The 26,559-nt window shown below is 67.7% G+C and overlaps 1 protein-coding gene across 1 annotated transcript; it reads left to right on the top strand.

Annotated features, from left to right (window-relative positions):
* MUC5B (mucin 5B, oligomeric mucus/gel-forming) lies at positions 1-26,559 on the top strand. The gene is made up of 50 exons (XM_032879096.1): positions 1-43; positions 334-595; positions 715-829; positions 962-1,052; positions 1,321-1,427; positions 2,214-2,415; positions 2,840-2,968; positions 3,057-3,174; positions 3,260-3,398; positions 3,716-3,826; positions 4,050-4,119; positions 4,462-4,599; positions 4,933-5,097; positions 5,376-5,470; positions 6,384-6,510; positions 6,737-6,992; positions 7,393-7,448; positions 7,534-7,634; positions 7,715-7,866; positions 8,171-8,309; positions 8,390-8,503; positions 9,175-9,354; positions 9,751-9,990; positions 10,703-10,859; positions 11,041-11,169; positions 11,271-11,415; positions 11,507-11,550; positions 11,654-11,851; positions 12,048-12,497; positions 12,645-16,035; positions 18,640-18,877; positions 19,082-19,976; positions 20,111-20,319; positions 20,548-20,719; positions 21,413-21,669; positions 21,888-22,074; positions 22,179-22,404; positions 22,483-22,661; positions 22,730-22,799; positions 23,013-23,113; positions 23,407-23,438; positions 23,715-23,895; positions 24,069-24,173; positions 24,265-24,302; positions 24,800-24,916; positions 25,074-25,160; positions 25,259-25,381; positions 25,611-25,656; positions 25,824-25,932; positions 26,328-26,559. The coding sequence occupies exons 1-50, from the start codon at positions 1-3 to the stop codon at positions 26,530-26,532; spliced, it is 11,241 nt and encodes a 3,746-aa protein (XP_032734987.1). The 3' UTR covers positions 26,533-26,559.

Raw genomic sequence — 26,559 nt, 5'->3', positions numbered from 1 at the left:
ATGACCGTCATCCCGCCCATCACTGTCTTGCCCACCATGAGCTGTGAGTGGACACTGCCCACTGCTGGTGGGGGGCGGGGGTACTCGCAGATCTTGGGGGGAGCTGTGTGGGCAGCTGAATGGCCCCGGTCCCAGCCGGGAGCCCTCCCTGTGGCCAGCTCTTCTGGGGGCTGACCCCAGATGCTGGGTCCAGGGGGAAGGGCGCTCAGGGCGGCGAGGCGGGCGAGCGGCCGCCCTCCTGGCTCCCCACCTCTCCAGACCCGGGGACAGCCACCCGCAGGTGGCTGGCAGGGCTGGTGGCGTCTGCTGGGGCCCCACACGCTCTCCCCGCAGCCCGGGACCCCGCGCACAACGGGCGCGTCTGCAGCACCTGGGGCGACTTCCACTACAAGACCTTCGACGGTGATGTCTTCCGCTTCCCTGGCCTGTGCAACTACGTCCTGTCCGCGCACTGCGGCGCCGCGTACGAGGACTTCAACGTGCAGCTGCGCCGCGGCCTGGCCGGCTCCAGGCCCACCATCACCCACGTCATCCTCAAGACCCAGGGGCTGGTGCTGGAGGCCTCCAACGGCTCCGTCCTCATCAACGGGCAGCGGTGAGCCTGGGGGGGGGCTGCAGCGGAGCCGGGACTCTGGGGCAGGCTCGGGATGTGCAGGGAGGGCCCCGGACCCTGCTGGACACCCGCTGCGGGACGACCAGAACTTTCCACCCCAGAGAGGAGCTGCCCTACAGCCGTGCAGGCCTGCTGGTGGAGCAGAGCAGCGTCTACGTCAAGGTCACTGTCCGGCTGCTGCTGACCTTCATGTGGAACAGAGAGGACAGTGCCCTGGTAAGGACGCCCTGCCCCCACGCCCTTCCTGGCCAGGTCGGGGCAAGCCTCCCAGCCCTGGGGGCAGGGGCAGCAGGAGGTGAGGGCTCGGCCGGGCCGGCTGAGGCTGGACCTGCCCTCCTCTGCCCCCAGCTGGAGCTGGACCCCAAGTATGCCAACCAGACATGTGGTCTGTGCGGGGACTTCAACGGGCTCCCGGCTGTCAACGAGTTCTACTCCCATAGTGAGTGCCCCTGGGCTCAGGGTGGGGTCAGGGAATGGCAGGAAGCCAAGCCTGTGGGTCTTTCGGGGGACTGGATGGTCCCAAGGAAGCCTGGAGGGGGCAGCCTGGGGTGGCCTCACCGAGACACTGGGCAGTACTCAAGCCAATGGTGCCCCAGAGAGAAGTTCCTGGCACCCCGGGCACGGGCAGGGGGTCCCCCGGCAGCCGCTGCCCGCATGGCCCCCAGGGGCCCTCAGCACGCCCCACGCCGAGCACCTCCTGTCCACAGATGCTAGGCTGACCCCTCTGCAGTTCGGGAACCTACAGAAGCTGGACGGGCCCACAGAGCAGTGTCAGGACCCCCCGTCTTCCCCGGCCAGCAACTGCACAGACGTGGTGAGCCCATGGCCCCTGCTTCCCCAAGGGCATGGGGACCACCAGAGGCACAGGCTCAGGCTTCCTGGGCTGGGGCCTGGGGTGTCCAGGTGAGAGAGGGTCTCCTAGCCCCCAGGCGGACGAGGACATGGCCTCCAGTCTGGAGACACGCCCTCTCACCGACTCACCTCCACTGACCGCACACGTTCTGAGTGTGTGGGCAGCACACGTGTGTGTGTCCTTCTGCGTGTGCAAGTACGTGTCGGCACATATACGGTCCTGCCTGGGGTGGGGAGCGGGGAAGCCCCACTTTTTGGGTCTATCTGTGAGCTTTAAGTCAGGATGTGGAGGCTCAGTCCAGCCCCAGCTGGTCGGGGGCGGGGGGCTGCTAGGGAAGGAGGAAGGGTTCCCTGGTGGGCTGGCTTTGGCTCTGCCGGGGCTGCCTAAGGGCTTCCCCCTTCTCTGACTGGCCTCCTGGGTGCTCACACCATGAGCAGGTGTGTCCTGGAGCCCTGGCGGGGGCTGGGTCCACAGTCACGGCTCAGTCCCCAGAGCCAAGCAGAGCTCTGCACCCAGTGGGGGCAAGTCCACGTGGCCGGGGGAGGCTGGGAGGGCTGCCAGCCGGCTGGGTGGACAGATGCACGGGAGCACGGAAGGAGGACAGACGGTGGGTGAATGTGTGGGTAGACGGACAGACGGACAGATGGATGAAGGGAAAAAAGGAACTTCAGGGGAGGAAGGGGGTCCCCTGGCCTGGAAATGCCTGCAGGGCCTGAGGCTAGACAGTGCCAGCGTCTGTGCCCCCAGGACGGCGTCTGCCACCGCACCCTGCTCGGCCCAGCCTTTGCGGAGTGCAACAAGCTGGTGGACCCCACGGCGTATGTGGCCGCCTGTACCCAGGACCTGTGCCGCTGCCTCACCTGCCCGTGTGCTACCTTCGCGGAGTACTCTCGCCAGTGCGCCCATGCGGGGGGACAGCCCCAGGACTGGAGGGGTCCCGACCTCTGCCGTAAGTGACTCTCAACAGGGCCAGCCCCCACACTCACAAGGGGTCCCTGGGGATGGGGACAACACCCCTGGGCAGGACATCCGGCAACTGGCTGGGGACCTGGGACAGGGGAGTTGGTCAGGAGGGTGGGCAGGAGAGCAGAAGGGGATAGGTCTGGGGGACCCAGGCTGGGTGCCATGAGCCGAGCTCACGCAGAAGCCAGGCGGGCCCAAAGGGGCTATCTGGGAGGCCCTGTGGTCTGGGCTCCCCTGCCTGCTGCCTCACCCAGAGGAGAGCCGGGGTCCAGGACAGGCGGGGCCCGGCCTCCCAAGATGAGGGGTTCCCCAGGCCCGGGTGTAGCACACGAACGGCTGAAAGTGGAGGGGCCTGTCCGCCCCGTGCATGGGCAGCTTCCTGGGGCCTGACTGCTGCCTCCCCGCTGCAGCCCAGACCTGCCCCCCCAGCATGCAGCACCGGGAGTGCGGCTCGCCCTGCGCCGACACCTGCTCCAACCCCCAGCGCTCCCAGCTCTGCGAGGACCACTGCGTGGACGGCTGCTTCTGCCCCCCAGGCAGGTCCTCCTGGCCCCACTCCCCGGCTGTCCCGGTCACCGAGGTTCCAGCACCTGACCCGGCTCACTTACGATGCCTCCCTGTCTCCAGGCACAGTGCTGGATGATGTCACCCACCGGGGCTGCCTGCCCCTGGAGCAGTGCCCCTGCACACACGGGGGCCGCACCTATGCCCCAGGAGCCTCCTTCACCAGCAGCTGCAGCGCCTGGTAAGCCTCCCATCTGCCCGGGCTGGGCGGGGGCGCAGGGAATGGGCTCTGTCCTTTCTGCTCACGCCCCCCGCCCCCTTCCCAGCATCTGCTCCGGGGGGCTGTGGCAGTGCCAGGACCTTCCGTGCCCCGGCACCTGCTCTGTCCAGGGTGGGGCCCACATCTCCACCTACGACCAGAGGCTCTACGACGTGCACGGGGACTGCAGCTACATCCTGTCCAAGGTGCAGCTCCGGTGGGGTTGGCAGACCTGTTCAGGGACTCTCGGGCCCCCTCTGCCCCCATGCAGGGTCCCATGATGGCCATCAGAAGGGTGAGCCCCCCCGCCAGATCTCCTCCTAGAGTCCCATCCCCAAGGGAAGCCCCTGGGCTCACACTTCCTGGGCCAGGGGCTCCCAGACCCTGAGACAAGCTGCCTGGAGGTGGCCACTGGGGCCACGGGCCACCGTGGGCCACCACCCGTCTGCACCCACACGGGCAATGCTGGGAACAGGCCCCACACGTGTGCATGCAGCAGCGCCCTGGTGGCTTTGCCCTCCAGACGTGTGCAGGGAACAGCTTCAGTGTGCTGGCCGAGCTGCGCAGGTGCGGCCTGACGGACAACGAGAACTGCCTCAAATCGGTGGCACTCAGCGTGAACGGCGGGGACACGGTGAGGCTCCCACAGGGACCCAGGGAAGCTGGCAGGACACGTGGGCCCGGAGGACACTGACTCCCAGTCCCTGCCTACACGCCCAGACCCGCTCCTGAGTCCCACGGAGCCAGAGGTTCGAGGCCAGAGCTCCCCGCCCGGCTCCGCCTCTGCCGGGCTGGCTCCCTGGACCCCCAAGCGGGCGGGCTCCTCCCTGCACCGACCCGGCGCTTCTTCCCTGCAGGTCGTCCAGATCCAGGCCAATGGCGGGGTGTTCGTGAACTCCATCTACACCCAGCTGCCCGTGTCTGCAGGTACGTGGCCCGGGACGGCTGGCCAGGCTGCATCTGGGCGGCCCGCTCCCGGAGCCTGCCCGCGGCCAGCTGGGTCCCTAGCTGCTCTTCACGGCCCGCGGCTGTTCCTCAATATCCTGCTGGCAAGTGGGACGCGGTCTGGCCCTTGGGGGCCCGGGGTGGAGCACACTCGGCGCCCGGCCTCCCGGGGACCAGGACCAGTCACTGCCAACACTGCCCACTCCCAGGGCCCGTCGTACACCCGTCTCCTCCCAGCTCGTCCCTGGAGGACCCTCCCCACCCCGGGGCTGTCGCCACGGCAAGGGCCTCGGCCTGACTCGGGCGCTGTCCCCACCCCTGCAGGCAACGTCACGGTCTTCCGGCCCACGTCCTTCTTCGTCCTGGCGCACACGGGCCTCGGGCTGCAGCTGCGGGTCCAGCTGGTCCCGCTCATGCAGGTGTTTCTCCAGCTGGACCCGTCCTACCACGGGCAGACGTGCGGTGAGGCCGGCTGCGGCTCGGGGGCGCCGGGCCCTGGGCTCAGCAGCAGGCAGGATGGGCTAGAGCCTGGCAGGAAGTAGGGACAGGGAGGGAGCTGCTCCTGGGGCGGTGACCTGGGGTGGGCATGGGGAGCGAGCCGGGCTGTCCTTTCGGGGGCAGGCTCTGCCCTTGGGCTGACCCCCCGGCGCGTCTGCCGATGGTGCTGGAACCGGGTCCGGGGCCGGGGCTCTCTGGCTGGTCTCCTTGCGAGGGTTTCTGGAGGGAACGCGGGGCCGGCGCAATGGCCCGGCTGGATGCCCCACGAATGCCGCCTCCCTGGGCCTCGGCCCCCAGGCCTGTGCGGGAACTTCAACCAGAAGCAGGCCGACGACTTCCGGACCCTCAGCGGCGTGGTGGAGGGCACGGCCGCCGCCTTTGCCAACACCTGGAAGACCCAGGCCTCCTGCCCCAACGTCAAGAACAGCTTCGAGGACCCCTGCTCCCTCAGCGTGGAGAACGGTATTTTCATCCCTGGGGTCCCCCCCCATTTACCTGGGCTGGGTCTGGGAGCTGGAGCTTCCATCTCACCTGGCCCTGGGGTGGGTGGGGCTGGGGAACCCCACATCTGGGCATGTGTGCGTGTGGGCAGCAGGGCCTGGGGTCCATCGGCACCGTGGGTCGGCCCCATACGTCACAGCTCTCCCCGGGGCGGGTGCAGCAGCGGAGGCTGCGGGGTGGGAGGCGCGGGGGAGGAGCCATGGGGATGGCCGCCAGCCGGCTCGCCTTCCCTGCCCCAGAGAACTACGCCCAGCACTGGTGTTCCCTGCTCACTGACCCGGCTGGAGCCTTCTCCCGTTGCCACTCTGTCCTCAACCCCGCGCCCTTCCACTCGGTGAGAACCCGGCCCCACCTGCAGCTGCCTCCAGCGTCCTCTCAGGGCTCCCCACTCCAGCACGTGCACAGGCCGGCCAGTCCTCCCTGGGTCCCGCAAGCTTGTCAGCTCTGCCACTGTGGGTGTGGTTCTTGGTGTCGATAAAAGCTAGAGGAAGTGCTTCTGTCCCAGTCCTGGAGGACAGAAGACTGAAAGCAAGGGGTGGGCCGGGCCACGCTCCCTCCTAAGGCTGTAGACCTTCCTCCTGAGTCTCCCAGCTCCTTGGGGCTCCAGGTAACACCCAGGCCACATCACCCCAATCTTTGCCTCCGTGCCCCTCCCCTGTGTCAGTGTCCAAATTCAGAGCCCATCCTGATGACCGCATCTTAATTGCATCTGCAAAGACCCTGTTTCCAGTAGGTCCTTCTCCTAGGCCCTGGAGGTTTGGACTTCTGCAGGCCTTTTGGGGGGACCCCAACCCACGCCACACCGCCGGCTCAAGGGCCACTTTCCCCGAAGCTCAAAGCCCACAGCGCCCACGAGCGCACCCTCGGGAGTGCATGTGTACAGGTGGAGGGCTGGGCCCCCTCTGCCCACACTGGGGGTGGCATAGTTCCCGTCTTCACCCCACGTGTGTGCCCCACAAGCGGTAACATCTGCGGAATGCAGCCGGACTCCCCGGTCCCATGGAGCTCCGTCCTGACCCTGACCTTAGCCTGGCCTCATGCCTTCTTTCTGCCCCCGCAACCTGGCCCGCGCGGTCCCTTAGGGGTCTCTGCTGGGGTCCCCTCCACGAGGCCCCCACCACTCCCATCCAGCGGTGCTGAGGGCCCTGCTTGTGGCAGAGCGCCCGGCCCGGGTGGGGGTCCCAGGAAGGACGCACAGGGAGAGGGAGAGGAGGGTCCCTGACAGCCCCCCGCGGCCCCGTCCCCAGAACTGCATGTTCGACACGTGTAACTGCGAGAAGAGTGAAGACTGCCTGTGTGCCGCCCTGTCCTCCTACGTGCACGCCTGCGCGGCCAAGGGGGTGCTGCTCCGCGGCTGGAGGGACGGCGTGTGCAGTGAGTGTCCCCCAGGCCGGTCCGGCTGCACTGGGGGCGGGGGCGAGGGCGCCGGGGACCCAGGGGGCGGGCGGATACTCCCGCTCCCACGTTCTCAGCTGGGGCTTCACGCTTCCTTGCCTGGGCCAACCGAGGACCTGGTGTCAGGGGGAAACCGTCTTGGGCTGTGTGAACCCCAGCCTGGAGGGACCCTCCGGCCACTGACCCAGTGCTGCCCCCGCCCCAGCCAAGTATGTGAGCAGCTGCCCCCAGTCCCAGAACTACAGCTACATGGTGGATGGCTGCCAGCCCACCTGCCGCGCTCGGAGCCAGGTCGACGTCACCTGCAGCGTCCCCTTCCTGCCTGTGGACGGCTGCATCTGCCCCACCGGCACCTTCCTGGATGACTCGGGCGCCTGCGTGTCTGCCGACGCCTGTCCCTGCTACTTCCGTGGCTCCGTGTTGGCCCCAGGGGAGGTGGTACATGACGATGGCGTGGTGTGGTAAGCGGCCAGCTGGACCCGTGCCCCCAGCGCGCCACTGCCCCTGCACACCCGTGCCCCCAGCGCGCCACTGCCCCTGCACGCCCGTGTCCCCAGCACACAACTGCCCCCCCGACGTCCTGTCCTGAGCCCGCAAAACTCTGGCCCCCCATGTCATACCCGACAGTCTCTGGGCCTCCTGGGACGGTTCTGAAACAGAGCGGGGCTCCCTGGGAGGGATGCCCGCCCTCCGCCCCTCAGCTGTGCGGTACACAGGGACCCGGCCCCTGGCCGGGGCCAGGGTTCTGAGGGTCCGGTGCCCAGGCAGGGTGTATGTGTTGGGCTCTGGGCAGAGTGGTGGGTGGGGCCCGAGGGGTGGTGGGTGGGCATTGGGCCCAGCAGGCTGGCCTGTCTCTCGCAGCTCGTGTGTGGCCGGGAGGCTGAGCTGCCTGGGAGCGGCGGAGCAGCGGAGCTCAGGTAGGGCCTCCTGCCGCGCCCGGGCTCAGGGGCTTCCGTGGGCCTGGGCTGTGGCCCCTCCCAGCCCAGTGGTCTCCCCCTGCAGGGTGTGTGCCCCCCATGGTGCACCTGGACTGCAGCAACGCCTCGGCTGGCGCACCTGGGGCCGAGTGTCTCAGGAGCTGTCACACGCTGGACGTGGACTGTGTGAGTGGCCGGGGAGAGCGGGCTGCGCCCCAGCGTCCCTGGGCACGGGGGGACAAGCTTGACGCCGTTCCCATCCACAGTTCAGCACCCACTGCGTGTCCGGCTGCGTCTGCCCCCTAGGGCTGCTGTCGGATGGCAGCGGGGGCTGTGTGGCAGAGGAGGACTGTCCCTGCCTGCACAACGAGGCTGTCTACAAGCCGGGGGACACCATCCGGGTGGACTGTAACACCTGGTGGGTCAGGGCCCCTGCAGGAGGGAGGGGGGTGGGGGAGGAGCCGAGGCCTGGCGCTGTCCCCACCCCTGGGAAAGCCCGGGACGGTCCCCTCTGTCCTTAGAAGGTGCCCCTGGGGCCCAGCCGTTCAGAGCTGCCACCAGGACCCCCGTCCCTGCCTCACCAGATGCTGAGGGCTTGGAAGCCAGAGAGAGGCGGGCGGCGGGCCCATGTCCACGCTGCCCCCTCTGCTCAGCCCTCTGCAGAGGGTGGCTGGCCAGGGCTGGTCCTGGGCACGGGGTGAGCAGCTGTCTGCCGTCCTCAGCACATGCAGGAACCGCCGGTGGGTGTGCAGCCACGAGCCCTGTCTGGGCACCTGCGTGGCCTATGGGGATGGTCACTTCATCACCTTCGACGGGGAGCGCTACGGCTTCGAAGGGACCTGCGAGTACACGCTGGTCCAGGTGCGTGGAGCCCCTCCGTCCCCTGACCCGGCCCGCCTGCTCCCGCAGCCTGAGCTCACCCTGACCCCTGCCCATCCCAGGACTACTGCGGGGGCAACGGCACGACCAACGGGACCTTCCGCGTCGTCACCGAGAACGTCCCCTGTGGGACCACAGGCGTCACCTGCTCTAAGGCTATCAAGCTCTTCCTGGAGGTGAGGGGCCACCGGGAGCCCTGTCCTTCCCTCTGTCTTCCTGCTGGGCAAATGGCCACAGCCGGGGCACCCGAAGCCAGAGAAATGCATTCTCTCTCGGTTCTGAGCCAGGAGTCTGGCAGCAGGGGTCCCAGGGCTGAGCCCCCTGCCAGCCTCCGGGGGCTCCCTCTTGCCTCCCCTGTCCCTCTCCCATGGGCCCACCCCTTCTCTCCTGTCCCAGGGACACCTGTGTTTGGGCCGAGGCCCACCCTAATCCGGGTGAGCTCGTCCCTCCCTGACCCCCACAGAGACCCTTCTTCCAAACAAGGCCACGATCACCGCCTTTAGGGCTGGGATGGGGACACACGCTGTGGGGTCTGTGTTCAGCCCACTACATCGGGGCGCCCAGTTCCAGCCGAGGGAGGTCGGCGTTCACCAGGAGGAGAGCCACACTGCTCTCTGGGGACATCGCCCCCGATGACCCGTGGCCCCTCCCCAGGCCCCCAGCTCTCCCTGCGCAGGTCCGACCTCGTGTTCAACGACAGTGTCGGGAACCCATTCCTCCTTGACCCCGGCCTCGCGCCTTGGGCTCCCGAACACCCGTGGGGCCCTTGCCTCAGGCCTCCGGTGGGCTCTGGTCCCCAAGCCGGCCCCTCAGTCCCTGCAGCCGCTGCTCCGTGCGTCCCCCGCAGAGCTACGAGCTGGTCCTGCAGGACGGCGGCTACAGGGCGGTGCAGTGGGGGCCAGGCGGAGAGCCACCCTACAAGGTCCGGCACACGGGCAACTACCTCACCGTGGAGACCCGCGGCGGCCTCGTGCTGTCCTGGGACCGGAGGACAAGCGTGTTTGTGCGGCTGAAGCAGGACTACAAGGTGAGGGCAGGCGGGCTGCGGGCCCCTCTGGGCATGGTCGGACGGAGCCCCCTTTCCTAGGTCTGGCCCCGAGGGGGCGCTCTGGCAGCTGATGAGCCGCTGAGGGCCGGGTGAGTCCGCGCTCCACGCTGGCTTCTGAAGGGCATGTCGAGGCCAAACCGCCCAACAGGCTGAGTCCTGGTCAGAACTCTGCTCGTGCTCCGCGTGTCCCCACACCCTCTAGGCCTGCCTGCCCCCCTGTCCACCTGCCCGCCCGCTGGCTATAGGGCTGTCTGTGTGCCTGTCCTCCTGCAAGTTCACAGGGCACTACCCTGGAGTCCCCCTGCCGGTCTGGGCTGGGTGCTATGCCCTCAGGCTGCCCCCTGAGCCCCCCGTGCCGCCGCCCCCCGTCTGCAGGGTCGGGTCTGCGGGCTGTGCGGGAACTTTGACGACAACGCCGTCAACGACTTCACCACGCGGAGCCAGTCCGTGGTGGGCAGCGCCCTGGAGTTTGGCAACAGCTGGAAGTTCTCCCCGTCCTGCCCCGACGCCCCGGCCCCCAGGGACCCCTGCACCACCAACCCGTACCGCAAGTCCTGGGCCCAGAAGCAGTGCAGCATCATCAACAGCGCGACCTTTGCCGCCTGCCACCCTCAGGTGGGCTGAGGCCCCGGGCTCTGACCTGGGGGCTGGGGCTGCCCCCCAAATTCTGGCAGAACTGGGTCCAGCCTGGGCTGGGCCTCCGAGCTTGGACTGGACGTGGGTGCTGGCACATGGGAGGTCCGTGGTGTGCCAAGACACCCCGGGGTCCCAGCCGGAGCATCCCTGTAGCTTTCGTTGGCCACTCAGGCCCTCCCTGCAAGTGAGGCTGCGAGACACACGGACCGCGGGGGCCACCTCCCCGTCCCATCCACGTTCCCCGGCAGCTGGGCCTCGCGAGCTCCGGGGACTGGTGGTTCTCCTCCGAGACTGTTCCCCCAGGTCCTTCCTGTGACTTTCTCGAGGACGCGGGTGCCCATGCACAAGCGTGGTCTCAGGGTGCAGGATCTGCTGCTGACATGTGGGCGGCTTAGGAGGGACAGGCTGGTGGCAAACGTGTCTTGGGTCCCCTCTGGGCTCTGCTGCTTGGGGGAGGGGTGTGGTCAGGGGGCTGACCCCTCACCATGAGGACACAGACAGGGTCATGACACGGCCATGGGGAGGGCCGTCTGCAACCACAGATACCATGTGGGTACGGGTGACGGTGCCAGGTGGGTGGGAGTCACAGATCTCGGACCACAGACGCAGGGTGCATGTGCAGCCGCTCCCGCGCTCGTGCAGGGCTGGAGGTCCCCCGACTACTGCTGAGTGGCCCCTCCGCCTCCCCCAGGTGGACCCCGCCAAGTACCACGAGGCCTGCGTGGGCGACGCGTGCGCCTGTGACTCGGGGGGTGACTGTGAGTGTTTCTGCACGGCCGTGGCTGCCTACGCGCAGGCCTGCCGCGACGTGGGCGTGTGCGTGTCCTGGCGCACCCCGGACACCTGCCGTGAGTGGGGCTCTGCTGCGGCGCTGAAGGGCGGGAAGGGGTGGGGCCCGGGTGCCCCGGCTGGGCCCCCGTCTGGGCGCTAACGGACCAACTGGGCAGGCCACCGCGGGACGGGACCAGCGTGCTGAGGGCGGGGCAGGAAGCAAGGGGTGCGCCCTCAGCTGCCCCCCTCCGTGCTCAGCCCTGTTCTGCGACTACTACAACCCCGAGGGCCAGTGCGAGTGGCACTACCAGCCGTGCGGGGCGCCCTGCATGAGGACGTGCCGGAACCCGGGCGGCCGCTGTCTGCACGACCTGCCGGGCCTGGAAGGTGAGGGCAGGGAAGGGGACAGGTGGCGGGGCGGCTGCCCCGCGCAGTGCCCAGCACCCGGCCACGAGGGTGAGTCTCCTCCACGCGCGGTGCCTGCCCAGGCTGCTACCCGAGGTGCCCGCCCAGCGAGCCGTTCTTCAGCGAGGACCAGATGAAGTGCGTGGCCCAGTGTGGCTGTTACGACGAGGACGGGAACTACCACGACGTGGGTGCAAGGGTCCCCACGGCAGAGAACTGCCAGAGCTGGTGAGTGGGCGGGGGCGAGGGGGCAGGGAGCCGGGCAGGGGTGCTGGCGTGGCCTGGCGGGCCCTCAGCGCTCCCCTCTCCTCTTCCCCAGTGAGTGCACTGCCGGCGGCCTCCAGTGCACACACAGCCTCACAGGTAAGGCAGAGGGGCGGCCCCGGGGCTGGGGCCGGGGCTGGGGCCGGGGCTGAGGCCGGGGCTGAGGGCTGTGAGTGAGCCCCATGCCGGCCCTGTCTCCCAGCCTGCACCTGCGTCTACGAGGGCAGGACCTACCACTACGAGGACGTCATCTACAACACGACCGACGGGCTCGGCGCCTGCTTGTTGGCCGTCTGCGGACAAAATGGAACCATCCTCCGTCGGGCTGTGGATTGTCCCGGAACCCCGTCCATAATGCCCTTCACCTTCACCACCACCGTGGTCCCACTCTCCACGTCAGGTGAGCCTGGCAGACACGCTGCTGGTCCCGCTCACCCCCGAAGCCTTAAGCCCAGACCCCGGGTGACAGTCTAGGCAGAGCAGGAGGTCAGAGTGGGCGTCCTCAGTACAACCAACGGCCCCGGTCACCCCTGCTCCTGGGCAAGGCTGGCAGGGGTCCAGAGGAGGCTGACGAGGTTCTCGCCCCCCGCCCACAGGCTCAGTCCCCACCGTCACCACCGTGTGTGTGCGCGAGTTCTGCCTCTGGTCCGACTGGTACGACAGCGGCCCCCCAGAGCCCGGCATGGCGGGCGGAGACTTCGAGACGTTTGTGAACCTCAGGCAGAAGGGCTACGAGGTGTGCCTGGCCCCGGTGAGCGTTGAGTGCCGGGCACGGCGACTCCCTGACACCCCGCTACTGCAGCTGGGTCAGAAGGTGGAGTGCGATGTGGTCAAGGGGCTGACCTGCTTCAACAGCGAGCAGAGCCCCCCGCTGTGCCATGACTACGAGCTGCGGGTCCTCTGCTGCAGCTACCTGCCCTGTGGCTCCTCCCCCGGGGCCACGTCCACGGCCCTCGGCACCACCACCTCCGCCGGGGCCACCACCACCTCCCCCGGGGCCACCACCACCTCCTCTGGGACCACGACCATGGCCCCCGGGACCACCAGCACCCCTGGGGCCACCACCACCTCCCCCGGGGCCACCACCACCTCCTCTGGGACCATGACCATGGCCCCCGGGACCACCACCACCCCTGGGGCCACCACCATCTCCCCCGGGGCCACCACCACCTCCTCTGGGACCACACTCACAGCCCCCGGGGCCACCACCACCCCTGGGGCCACCACCATCTCCCCTGGGGCCACAACCACGACCCTCGGCACCACCACCTCCGCCGGGGCCACCACCACCTCCTCTGGGACCACGACCATAGTCCCCGGGGCCACCACCACCCCTGGGGCCACCACCATCTCCCCTGGGGCCACAACCATGGCCCTCGGCACCACCACCTCTCCCGGGGCCACCACTACCTCCTCTGGAACCACACTCACAGCCCCCGGGGCCACCACCACCCCTGGGGTCACCACCACCTCCCCCGGGACTACGACCATGGTCCCCGGGGCCACCACCTACCCCCGAGCCACCACCCGGCAGCCACCGGCCAGGTCCACTCCTGCCACGGAGACCCCGCCGGCGGAGACCACCATGACAGGGACCTGGGCATCGAGCAGCCCCCCGGCCGTGGCCACCACCTCCTGCCAGCCCCGGTGTCAGTGGACGGAGTGGTTCGATGAGGACTACCCCAAGTCTGAGGAGGCCGGGGGGGACGTCGAGTCGTACGACAAAATCAGGAGCGCAGGAGGGGCCGTGTGCGAGCAGCCTGTGGACATCGAGTGCCAGGCCGAGAACTTCCCCGGCAGGAGCGCCGAGGAGCTGGGCCAGCGCGTGCACTGCGACGCTGGTTCTGGCCTGGTGTGCAGGAACGAAGAGCAGGTGGGCCTGTTCAAGATGTGCTACAACTACAGAATCCGCGTGCTGTGCTGCCACCAAGACCACTGCGCGGGGCCCACTCCCGGGACACAGACACTGGCCACTGCGCAGACCACAGGCGGCCCCTCCAGGGGGACCCCACAAGCACACACGACTCCCACAGTGACGGGAGTGGAGGCCACAACAGGCACTGTCCCTGCCGGCCCCCCGTTCAGCCCACGCACAGAGACGCGCACGACCACCGCAAGAACGTCACCGGGAGCCCTGGGAACGGCCACGACGACGGCCACCCCCAGCCAGAGCACGGCTGGCTGTCAGCCCCAGTGCGAGTGGACAGACTGGTTTGACATGGACTTCCCAACCTCAGGAGTGGAGGGCGGGGACCTGGAAACCTTGGACAACATCAGGGCCACCGGGGGCACGCTGTGCGAGGAGCCCCAGAAGATTGAGTGTCGTGCAGAGAACTACCCTGAGGTCAGCATCGACCAGATCGGACAGGTGCTCAGCTGTGACCTGCACACGGGCCTGGTCTGCAAGAACCAGGACCAGAAGGGGCCTTTCAACATGTGCTTCAACTACAATATCCGTGTGCTCTGCTGCCGCCCGAACCCGCACTGCCCCAGCACCCCCGCCCCTGCGGGCTCCACATCTCTGGGGCGAGAAACCACAACCAGAGTGTCCACCCAGACCCATGCCTCCTCCCCTGGAACCAGCCAGGGGGTCCCTGTCTCCACCACCCAGACCCTTCCTTCCCCTGCCAGGACCACAGAGAGGGTCTCCAGCCCCGGTCCCTCTGCCTCCCTGGGGACCCCGACCACCACCACCAAGCCCACCTCACCCCGTGCACCCACCACGGTCCCCGAGGTGACCTCCAGACCATGGACCTCCCCCGGGTCCCCGCCCAGCACGGCCACCTTCGGGACCACGCTGCTCTCCACGCCCCCGCTGCCCAGCTCCACCACGCACAGCCCGGCCACCTCGTCCTCCACGGGCTGCAGCCCACGGTGCACGTGGACAGACTGGTTCGACGAGGACTACCCCACGCCGGGCCTGGACGGCGGGGACTTCGAGACCTTCTCAGTTTTCCGCTCAGCGGGCCACGACTTCTGCCAGCGCCCCCAGGACATCCAGTGCCGCTCGGAGAGGGCGCCGCACGCACGTCTGGAGGACCTGGGGCAGGTGGTGCAGTGCAACGTGAGCTTCGGGCTGGTGTGTCGCAACCGGGAGCAGCCGGGACCCTTGCGCTACTGTGACAATTACCACGTGCGCGTGCTCTGCTGCGAGGACGACGGCCGCTGCGCCAGCCCCACCGCCTCTGAGCCCACCACGCCGTCCCGGGGGACGCCCGCCACCAGGGCCACCACTGCCTTCCGCTCCGCGCCCGTCATCCGCATCTCCACGGCCTCCACACTCAGCCCCCACGGCAGTGAGTCCCCACCCTGGCAGCCCGAGACCTCGCCTGGATTCCCAGGAGTCATGCCCAGCACGGGGGCAGGCCCCAGAGCCTCCCTGTCGCCCCCCGTGCCCGAGACCGCCAGCTCTATGCCTGGCACCACCTTGGGCCTCTCCACGGCCGCCTCCAGGGCCACAGTGCCAGTGGGCAAGACCGAGACATCCTCACCTGTGACCTCCAGCCACACACATACCCCCACGTCCCCCGTGGCCAGGTCTACAGCCTGTGAGCCCCGTTGTGCCTGGACAGACTGGCTGGACGAGAGCTACCCGGTGCCCGGGGCCTCCGGTGGGGACTTTGAGACCTACGCCAACCTCCGGGCCGCGGGCAAAGCCATCTGCCAGCAGCCATGGGCACTGCAGTGCCGGGCGGAGGCGCAGCCAGAGACACCACTGCAGGAGCTGGGCCAGGTGGTTCAGTGTGGCCTGGAGGATGGCCTGGTGTGCCGCAACCAGGACCAGGCCGGCCCGTTCCACATGTGCCTCAACTACCAGGTGCGCGTGCTCTGCTGCGAGGATGACGGCCGCTGCGCCAGCACCCTGGCCACCACTGCACTCACCTCGCGGGGCACCAGCCTGAGTCCGACCCCCGTGCTGCCCACAAGCACCATGGTCCCCAGTCCTACGGCCCCCAGAACCAGCCGGACCACGGCCACCGCCACGTGCCTGCCCACCTGCCGCTGGACCGACTGGCTGGACAGTGACCAGCCCCGGCCTGGCCGCTACGGGGGCGACATCGAGACTTACTACCACATCCAGGACGCGGGCGGTCAGCTTTGTGCGGAGCCCAAGGCCATCGAGTGCCAGGCAGTGCTCTACCCAGATGTGCCCTGGGGGCAGCTGGGTCAGGATGTGCGCTGCGATGTGAACTACGGCCTCATCTGCAGGAATAACTGGCAGACGGGGGGCCGCAGCTGCCTCAACTACCATGTGCGGGTGCTGTGCTGTGAGGGTCCCGGCCGCTGTGCCACACAGCCCACCTCGGAGCCGGGCGCCGCCAGCAGCTCTAGCACACGACTAAGGTCATCGGGGGTCACAGGGCTGCAGACCACGGCCACCCTCCCAACTTCCCCCGAGACCACGCAGGGTGTCATTGGCCCCACCTCCCAGGCTGGCCCATCTCCTGAGACCACCCATGGGGTTCCTGTCTCTACCACCCAGATCCTTCCTTCCTCCCTCAGGACCACCCAGACAGGACCGACTTCCCCTGGGACCACCCATGGGGTCCCTGTCTCTACCACCAGCACCAGCATAGGCCAAACGTCATCAGGAGTCATTAGGCTGGGGAGCACGACCACCCACCCCACGTCCCCTGAGACCACACAGAGATACACTGTCTCCACCACCCAGATCTCTCCTTCCTCCCCCAGGACCACCCAGACAGGCCCGTCTTCCCCTGGGACCACCCATGGGGTCCCTGTCCCCACCACCCAGATCTCTACTTCCTCCACCAGGACCACCCAGACAGGACCCTCTTCCCATGGGACCACCCAAGGGGTTCCTGTCTCCACCACCCAGATCTCTCTTTCCTCCCCCAGGACCAACCAGAATGGCCTGTCTTCCCCTGGGACCACCCATGGGGTCCCTGTCTCTATCACCAGCACCAGCATAGGCCAAACGTCATCAGGAGTCATTAGGCTGGGGACCACGACCACGCACCCCACTTCCCCTGAGACCCCACAGAGATACACTGTCTCCACCACCCAGACCTCTCCTTCCTCCCCCAGAACCACCCAGACAGGCCCGTCATTCCCTGGGACCACACATGGGATTCCTGTCTTCACCACCCAGATCCTTCCTTCCTCCCTCAGGACCACCCAGACAGGCCCGTCTTCCCCTGGGACCACCCATGGGGTCCCTGTCTCTACCACCAGCACCAGCATAGGCCAAACGTCATCGAGAGTCATTTGGCTGGGGAGCACGACAACCCACCCCACCTCCCCTGAGACCACACAGAGATACACTGTCTCCACCACCCAGATTTCTGCTTCCTCCCCCAGGACCACCCAGACAACACCCTCTTTCCCTGGGACCACCCATGGGGGTCCTGTCTCCACCACCCAGATCTCTCCATCCTCCCTCAGGACCACCCAGGCAGGACCCTCTTCCCATGGGACCACCCATGGGGTTCCTGTCTCCACCACCCAGATCCTTCCTTCCTCCCTCAGGACCACCCAGACAAGACCGTCTTCCCCTGGGACCACCCATGGGGTCCCTGTCTTTACCACCAGCACCAGCATAGGCCAAACGTCATCGGGAGTCATTAGGCTGGGGACCAAGACCACCCACCCCACGTCCCCTGAGACCACACAGAGATACACTGTCTCCACCACCCAGATCTCTGCTTCCTCCCCCAGGACCACCCAGACAGGACCGTCTTCCCCTGGGACCACCCATGGGGTTCCTGTCACCACCACCCAGATCCTTCTTTCCTCTCCCAGGACCACCCAGACAGGACCGTCTTCCCCTGGAACCACCCATGGGGTCCCTGTCCCCACCACCCAGATCTCTCCTTCCTCTACCAGGACCACACAGACAACACCCTCTTCCCCTGGGACCACCCATGGGGTTCCTGTCTTCACCACCCAGATCTCTCCTTCCTCCAGGACCACCCAGACAGGCCTATCTTCCCCTGGGACCACCCATGGGGTTCCTGTCTCTACCACCAGCACCAGCATAGGCCAAACATCATCGGGAGTATATAGTCTGGGGACCACGACCACGCACCCCACCTCCCCTGAGACCACACAGAGATACACTGTCTCCACCACCCAGAYCTCTCCTTCCTCCCCCAGGACCACCCAGACAGGCCCGTCTTCCCCTGGGACCACCCATGGGGTTCCTGTCTCCACCACCCAGATCCTTCCTTCCTCCCTCAGGACCACCCAGACAGGCCTGTCTTCCCCTGGGACCACCCATGGGGTCCCTGTCTCTACCACCAGCACCAGCATAGGCCAAACGTCATCGGGAGTCATTAGGCTGGGGACCAAGACCACGCACCCCACGTCCCCTGAGACCACACAGAGATACACTGTCTCCACCACCCAGATCCTTCTTTCCTCTCCCAGGACCACCCAGACAGGCCCGTCTTCCCCTGGGACCACCCATGGGGTTCCTCTCTCCACCACCCAGATCCTTCCTTCCCCCCTCAGGACCACCCAGACAGGACCATCTTCCCCTGGGACCACCCATGAGGTCCCTGTCTCTACCACCAGCACCAGCATAGGCCAAACGTCATCGGGAGTCATTGGGCTGGGGACCATGACCACGCATCCCTCCTCTCCTGAGACCACACAGAGATACACTGTCTCCACCACCCAGACCTCTCCTTCCTCCCCCAGGACCACCCAAACAACACCCTCTTTTCCTGGGACCACCCATGGGGTTCCTGTCTCCAACACCCAGATCCTTCTTTCCTCTCCCAGGACCACCCAGACAGGCCCGTCTTCCCCTGGGACCATCCATGGGGTTCCTCTCTCCACCACCCAGATCTCTCCTTCCTCCCTCAGGACCACCCAGGCAGGACCCTCTTCTCATGGGACCACCCATGGGGTCCCTGTCTCTACCACCAGCACCAGCATAGGCCAAACGTCATCGGGAGTCATTAGGCTGGACACCACGACCACCCACCCCACGTCCCCTGAGACCACACAGAGATACACTGTCTCCACCACCCAGATTTCTGCTTCCTCCCCCAGGACCACCCAGACAACACCCTCTTTCCCTGGGACCACCCATGGGGTTCCTGTCTCCACCACCCAGATCCTTCTTTCCTCTCCCAGGACCACCCAGACAACACCCTCTTCCCCTGGGACCACCCATGGGGTTCCTCTCTCCATCACCCAGACCTCTCCTTCCTCCCCCAGGACCACCCTGACAGGCCTGTCTTCCCCTGGGACCACCCATGGGGTCCCTGTCTCTACCACCAGCACCAGCATAGGCCAAACGTCATCAGGAGTCATTAGGCTGGGGACCATGACCACGCATCCCTCCTCTCCTGAGACCACACAGAGATACACTGTCTCCACCACCCAGATCTCTCCTTCCTCCCCCAGGACCACCCAGACAACACCCTCTTTTCCTGGGACCACCCATGGGGTTCCTGTCTCCACCACCCAGATCCTTCTTTCCTCTCCCAGGACCACCCAGACAGGCCCGTCTTCCCCTGGGATCACCCATGGGGTCCCTGTCTCTACCACCAACACCAGCATAGACCAAAAGTCATCAGAACTCATTATGCTGGGAACCACAACCACGCACCCCACCTCCCCTGAGACCACACAGAGATACACTGTCTCTACCACCCAGACCCTTCCTTCCTCCCCCAGGACCACCCAGACAGGACCCTCTTTCCCTAGGACCACCCATGGGGTTTTTGTCTCCACCACCCAGACCCTTCTTTCCCCTGCCAGGACCACAGAGAGGGTCTCCAGCCCTGGTCCCTCTGCCTCCCCGGGGACCCCAACCACCACCAAGCCCACCTCACCCCGTGTTTCCACCACGGTCCCCGAGGTGACCTACAGACCGTGGACCTCCCCTAGGCCCCCACCTAGCACAGCCACCTTCGGGACCACGCTGCTCTCCACGTCCCCGCTGCCCAGCTCCACCACGCACAGCCCGGCCACCTCGTCCTCCACGGGCTGCAGCCCACGGTGCACGTGGACAGACTGGTTCGACGAGGACTACCCCATCCCGGGCCTGGACGGCGGGGACTTCGAGACCTTCTCAGTTTTCCGCTCAGCGGGCCACGACTTCTGCCAGCGCCCCCAGGACATCCAGTGCCGCTCGGAGAGGGCGCCGCACGCACGTCTGGAGGACCTGGGGCAGGTGGTGCAGTGCAACGTGAGCTTCGGGCTGGTGTGTCGCAACCGGGAGCAGCCGGGACCCTTGCGCTACTGTGACAATTACCACGTGCGCGTGCTCTGCTGCGAGGACGACGGCCGCTGCGCCAGCCCCACCGCCTCTGAACCCACCACGCCGTCCCGGGGGACGCCTGTGCCCGAGACGACCAGCTCTCCGCCCAGCACCACCTTGGGCTTCTCCACGGCTGCCTCCAGGGCCTCGGCACCCCACACCTTGCGGCCAGTGACAGTGAGCACCTCGTCCACGTCCATCCTCACCACCCCACGGCCACCTGTGTCTCCCAGCGGGAGCCTCACCACCCGCTGCTTCTGCCGGGCGCTGGGGCAGCTCTTCTCCCCGGGTGAGTGCAGGAGCCACATCCCTCCCTACCCCGCCCCGGGCACTCTATTGCTGAGACTTGTGGGTCCACCCTGTGCCTCCTGAACTATCCGGAGCTGACCCTGCTGTGTCGTCTTGGTGACTGTCTCCTCACAGGGGACATCGTCTACAACAAGACGGACAGCGCGGGCTGCTCCTTCTACGCCGTCTGCAACCAGCACTGTGACATTGACCGCTTCCAGGATGCCTGCACTACGTCCTCGCCCCCGGAGGCCTCCTCGACCCCAGTGGCCTCGCCCTCCCCGACCCCAGTGGCCTCGTCCTCCCAGCCTCAGGGCTGTGACCTCATCATCCCTCCCCGACAGGTGTGCCTCCTGCCTGTGGCGCAGCTGGCCCGGGTCCTTGTGGCCCCCTTGAGCCCTCTCCGGGTAGCTCTGGCTGCAGGATGGCACGCGGGGTTGGGGCCGGGACGGCACCGCGGGAAGCCGGGATGCAGGGCCGCACCCCGGGCAGGGAGGGCCCTGTGGCCGTGGCAGGGCTGTGGGGCAGGTTCTGTGGTCCCAGCCGGTGAGCCCTGCACCCTTCTCTCCCAGGTGAATGAGTCCTGGACCCTGCCAGACTGCACGGTGGCTCGCTGTGAGGGCCACAACCACGTGGTCCTGCTGGGGCGGAAGCCGGTGGCCAGCATCCACTGCGTGAACGGACACCCACCGGTCAGAGTGTCGCAGGACAACGAGCCGTGTGATTTCCACTTTGAGTGCGAGTGTAAGTCTGGGCATGGTGAGGGCGGCCGCTGCGGGCAGAGAGCACTGGGGGACTCGCTAGGGGCCAGAGCCGCGGTGTACAGCGCCAGCCAGAGACGGTGACACGCATCACAGCCGGGGATGGCCCAGGTTTGCGGAGATCACGTGCACGGCAGCCTCTGTGGCTGGACGGGGCACTGGGCTGGGGGCTGGGATACCCAGGTTTCCTGAGTGTCCCTCCTGGAGCTTCCGCGGGGAGCACTTCTGGCCCAGCGTCTGGATGGCGTGGGGCTCAGGTTCCCAGAGGAAGCAAGGGCCACACCCGGGGGTCAAAACACCATCAGGGACCGACTGTCCCTCCGGAGGCTGCAGGGTGGCCTTCCTGCCTTCCCAGCTTTGGGGCTCCAGGCGTCCCAGGGCTTGTGGCCACTCCACTCCTGTAGGGACACCTGTCACTAGGTTAGGGCCACCTGGGTCATCCAAGACGGCATCATCCTGATGTCCTTAACCTACTAACAGACATGAAGGTCTTTTCCCAGACAGAGGGCACATTCTCAGGGTCTGGGTGGGGCTGGGGACTTGCCTTTGTGGCCACCATGCAACCCACTCCAGCCCCTTTCATAAAAAAGGCAAACGGGGCCCCGGGCGGCTGGGGGGCTCCCCTGAGATGGCTGTTTGGGGTGGCGCTGGTGAGGGGACCATCCACACCCCACAGGCTCCTGCAGTGGCTGGGGGGGCTCCCACTACACCACCTTCGACGGCACGTCCTACTCCTTTGCGGACAACTGCACCCACATGCTCATGAAGGAGATCCGCCCACGATACGGGAACCTCAGCATCTTCATGAACGGCTACTACTGCGGGGCCGCTGCCGCCCCCGCCCCCTGCCCCCGCGCCCTCAGCGTCCACTACAAGTCCATGGAGGTCATCCTCACCACCCGCACCAGCGCCCGCGGGCAGGAGCAGAGCCTGGTGAGCGGCCCTGTCCCGCCATCACCAGGGAGGGCCTGCGGGCACCGAGGCAGCTCCCAGAAGCCCCTCAGGCAGGGTCAAGGGCACGCGCGATGCCTCGGGGACCCCAACATGGCCGACCGGGACCCCAGGCTGCAGGGGGAGCATCTGCCCTTCGGGGGAGGGGTGCCAAGGATTCGGGGCCCCAGCAGCCCGTCACAGACCCCACATGTCCCCAGATCCTGTTCGACCAAATGCAAGTGGGCTCGGGCTCTAGCAAGGACGGCGTGAGCGTGTCGGTGACGGGCGCGACCATGATGACCATCGACATCCCCGCGGCTGGTGTGACCGTCACCTTCGACGGGCAGGTCTTCCACATCCAGCTGTCCTACAGCCGTTTCAGCCACAACACCGAGGGCCAGTGTGGTGAGCGGGTACTGGGAGACGCCTGGGCCGCCGCTGCCCAGCACGGGGGCGGGCAGAGGGCGGAGGGGAGCGGAGGAGGGTGACCCCGCCGTCCTGCCACCCAGGCACCTGCACCAACAGCCGGACGGACGACTGCCGCCGGCCAGACGGCACCATGGCCGCCACCTGCCAAGACATGGCCCACCACTGGCTGGTCCCCGAGAGCGGCCGCGAGGGCTGCTCAGCGCCTACCGGCCCGCCCCCGACAGCAGGGACCTCGTCCTCTGCGCCCACCACGCCCACCTCGTCCCCATGCCCCCCCGCGCCCCTCTGCGAGCTGCTGCGGAGCCCGTGAGTCGCCCCTGAGGGTCTGGTGCGTGTGGGGTGGCTGCCCGCCCCCGCCCGGCCTCTGACTGCCCCTGTCTGCAGGCTCTTTGCGGAGTGCCGCGCCCTCATCCCCCCGGAACCGTTCGTCAGCTCCTGCGTCAGTGACGGCTGCCAGGCCGACGGCCCCCGAGCGCCTTGCCGGAGCCTGGAGGCCTACGCGGCGCTCTGCCGTGCCCGGGGCGTGTGCAGCGACTGGCGGAATGCCACCAACGGGCTGTGCGGTGAGTCAGGGCGGCCCCGGGCACTTTGGCCTCCTCGGCCCACCTGACTCCAGTCTCTGTGTCCCCAGACTTCACCTGCCCGCCCGACAAGGTGTACCGGCCGTGTGGCCCTGCACAGCCTGCGTCCTGCGACTCCAGGTAAAGCCTGCCTGAGGGTCTGGGGCAGGCCAGGAGGGCATGCGACACCCCCAGCCTCAGGACCTCGGGGCTTTCTGCCCCGCCCCCGCCCCCCCAAGTCCGGGCCCTGTACAGCGGGTCAGCCCCAGTCCTCTGCCATGGCCTCTGCCCTTCCCCCTCGGACGGCCACTTCTACAGATCGAGGGGCCCAGGCACGCCCACCTTGCTTTGCAGGAGTCAGAGCGGAGCGGGCAAGGGGCTGGCGGAAGGCTGCTTCTGCTCCGACGGCCTCACCCTCTTCAACACGCACACGGACGTCTGCGTACACACCTGCGGTGAGCGTCAGCCATGGAGGACCCACCGGAGCCGCCGCAGAGCCGGGGGCAGGCGGCTGGGGTGGGGGAGGCCCGAGCCAGGAGCCACCCCTCCCGGGTGCTGGCACTCCCGGCCCGGCGACCAACCTGAGGGTGCTGTGTGGCCACGACATAGGGCCCTTGGCAGGAGGAGGAGCCCTGGCCGGGGGTGGGGTGGCGAGGCCTGCAAGGACAGGTCCCAGGGCCCGTGGTCTCTGCCCGCTGGGTCTGGCACCCCAGCATGCCCACTGACCCCCTTTCTTCTTCCCTTCCAGCCTGTGTGGGGCCAGATGGGTTTCCCAAATCCGTGAGTGCTCTGCCCCCAGCCTGAGCAGAGGGAGGGAGGGCCTTATCTCTGAGCAACCTGCTCCGCCCGGGCAGCCCCTGCGGGGGACTGGGGTGGGGTACCCGGTGGGACACACGTCCCCGTCACGGGGGCTGCGCCAGCGACGGCAGCTCGAGTGGGAGGCCGAGAACTGACCAGGCCACGCTGAGGGCGGGAGCCTTCCCTGCCGCCGGATGTGGCCCCGGAGACCAGGGCCCAGTCCAGGAGTCTGCAGGGACCCCCACTGCTCTGTTCCAGCCTGGGGAGCGGTGGGTCAGCAACTGCCAGGCCTGCCTGTGCCACGAGGGCTCCATGTCAGTGCAGTGCGCCCCCGTGCCATGCGAGCCCCAGGAGCAGCCCCCGCAGTGCGGACGGGCTGGCTTCGTGACCGAGACCAGGCCTCTGGCCAACAACTCCTGCTGTCTGGAGACGCTGTGCGGTGAGCCCTGGGCCCCGCCCCCCTGGCCGGAGGGTGACGGGGAGAAGGCGGGGCCTGTGGGGCCGAGGATGGGCTGTCGCCGACCTCCGACCTCCGGTGTGCCGTGGTACAGTGAGGGGACCCAGCGGGGACACAGGAGGCTCAAGCCCTGACGCACCCCGACCTCCCCACAGTCTGCAACACAACCACGTGTCCCCAGAGCCCACCCAGATGCAGGCCAGGAGAGGAGCTGACTCGCACCCAGGAGGAGGGTGATTGCTGCCCCACCTTCACCTGCCGTGAGTGGGGCTGGGAGCTCGGGGCTGCGGGAGGGTCAGAGCCCTTCCTCCCCACCAGCCGGGCGGGTGCTCAGGCCCCCTTTCCTTCCAGGACCTCTGCTGTGTTACTACAACCAAACCGCCTTTGGGGTAAGGGCTCAGCAGCTGGGTGGCTGAGTGGGACGGGCGGCCATGGTGGGGGGGCGCAGCTCAGCCACAGGGGACCTCCACCCCTCATCTGCACGGGCCGGCCCTGCCTGCACCACCCTCGTGTGGGGGATCCAGACCCTTTCGAGCTACGTGGGGACACAGGCAAGGGGGACACGGGGACAGCCCTGTGTATTGAGCGCCTGGTGGACTGTTGGCTGTCCCTGAGAAGTTAGCTTCGGGTGTCCCAGGAGCTCCCTCGAGACAAGAGTGTTGGGGTGAGACCATGCCCTCCCAGCCCCTCCAGCCGGCCTGGGGTCCTGCTTCTGCCCTGGTCTGTGCTCAGCCGGCGGCACAAGCATAATTCCATCTGAAGAAGAAAGAACCCGCTCTCTGTAGGCCTCCCCTTCCCCTGGCCCACCCAGCAGCAGGGAGGGGTCCTGGCCCTCGGGCCCCCGCCACTGTCTCAGTGTCACCTCCACTCTCCCCGTCCGCTGCAGATCGGGGCAACCTTCCCATCGCTTACTCCCTGCCACACGTGCACCTGCATGTCTGGGGACACCCAGGGCCCAATCGTGCAGTGTGAGGAGGACACCTGTAACACTACCTGCCCCCAGGTAAGCCCTCCTGGGCACACCCAGCCCTGGGCAGGGACACAGCTCCGCAGGGGTGGGGGGCTGCCAAGGAGGTCGCTGGGCTCTTAGGGTGTGGATGGGAGGGCAGGGGGGCTGGGGGGCAGGGCCGGGGTACTGACGGAACCAACCCCTCCCTCAGGGCTCCGAGTACCGGAAGGTGGACGGACGGTGCTGTGGGGAGTGTGTGCAGACGGCCTGTCCCACGGAGGACGGCCAGCTGGTCCAGGTAAGGGGGGTTCGCTCTCAGCCCCTCCGCCCGGCGCCCCTTCCCTTTGGCCCGTCTCTGCGAGCCTCCACCCCCACCCCCCGCCAACTGCGTTGCAGCCCAACGAGACCTGGGTCAACAGCCCGGTGGACAACTGCACCGAGTACCGCTGCGAGGTCAGGAATGGGCTCCACGTGCTCATCGGGAGGGCCACGCCCTGCGCCAACGTGTCCAGCTGCCAGGTGTGTCCTGCCGCTCGGCTGCCCCACGGCGGAGTCCCCGCCCGGCACACCTCAGCTTCGCGGCCGGAGCCCCCACCGTCTCAGAGGCTGCACCCACAGCGCCTCCCCTGGGAGGCCCCGTCCTCCCCAGACCACGCCCCCACAGGCACCCCACCACCTCGGAGGCCACACCCACCCAGAGCCCCTGCCCCGCCCCCAGCCCGCCCTCTCTCTCCCCCTCCCGCTTCAGGGCATCCTCAGGAAAACCGGCTGCTGCTTCTCCTGTGAGGAAGTGGGTAAGTCGAAGCTGGCCCCCCTGCTCTCCAAGCCCCAAGCTGCCCCTGGCCCCCGGGGACCCCACCCTGAGCGCGGGGCTCAGCAGGGTGGCGTGGGTGGCGGCCCCGGCTTGGGGTCCTCAGAGGTGCCCTCCCGCACCGCCCCTGCCTTTCCTCTGTCCGCCCAGACAAGTGCCAGATCCACGTCAACAGGACCATCCTGACCTACCAGGGCTGCGCCACCCAGGCCCCGGTCAACGTCACGTTCTGCGGGGGTTCATGCCCCGGACTGTCCAAGTGAGAGAGCCCTGGCCCCTTCTGGAACACCCCTCCCCGCCCCACATGGCCCTGGCTTCGGCCAGGTGTGAGCAGTGGGCGCGGAGAGCAGGCGGACAGTGGGGGGCTGGCTCAAGACTGGGGTGGGTTCCTCCCTGGGGGAAGAGGGTCCTGCCCAGGTCAGCGAGTTCCACGAGTGGTTCCAAGACAAGACGGAGCCTGGCGGGTGAAGGTGGGAGCTCAGTGACCCCGAGCCCTGCCCCAGGCCAGGTCAGACACGCCCCTAGTGCTCCGAGGATGAGCTCGGGGCTGCCCGGAGCAGGCGGGGGCCATCGGCTCTAGCCCCCCCGGGAAGCCAGGAGCTTGGGGGCTTGGGCTGGACCGGGCGGGTCCTGATGGCGGCCGTGCGCCCGCAGGTACTCCGTGGAGGCCCAGGCGATGGACCGCCAGTGCACCTGCTGTCAGGAGACGGGGGTTCACGAGGAGGTGGTGACGCTGCGGTGTCCCGACGGGACGGCCGTCCGCCACACCTACACCCACGTGGACGAGTGCAGTTGTGCCCCGGCCTGTGTCCACTCACCCGAGGTGCCCGAGGACAGCACCCCCATCCTCCTCACCTAGAGGTCCACCACTGTCCGTTGCCATTCT

This window comes from Lontra canadensis, unplaced genomic scaffold, assembly GCF_010015895.1.
Source record: "Lontra canadensis isolate GAN:19392208 unplaced genomic scaffold, GSC_riverotter_1.0 scaffold66, whole genome shotgun sequence".
In the NCBI taxonomy this organism is placed as follows: Eukaryota; Metazoa; Chordata; class Mammalia; order Carnivora; family Mustelidae; genus Lontra; species Lontra canadensis.
This window is presented reverse-complemented; position numbering and strand designations above follow the sequence as displayed.

What these genes read in the sequence shown, in the direction of transcription:
- MUC5B (XM_032879096.1), top strand. Translation starts at nt 1, where the DNA reads ATGACCGTCATCCCGCCCATCACTGTCTTGCCCACCATGAGCT. An exon ending in CCAGCAACTGCACAGACGTG is followed by an intron (nt 1,428 to 2,213) that starts GTGAGCCCATGG and finishes CTGTGCCCCCAG; the next exon opens with GACGGCGTCTGCCACCGCAC. An exon ending in GCAGCTACATCCTGTCCAAG is followed by an intron (nt 3,399 to 3,715) that starts GTGCAGCTCCGG and finishes TTTGCCCTCCAG; the next exon opens with ACGTGTGCAGGGAACAGCTT.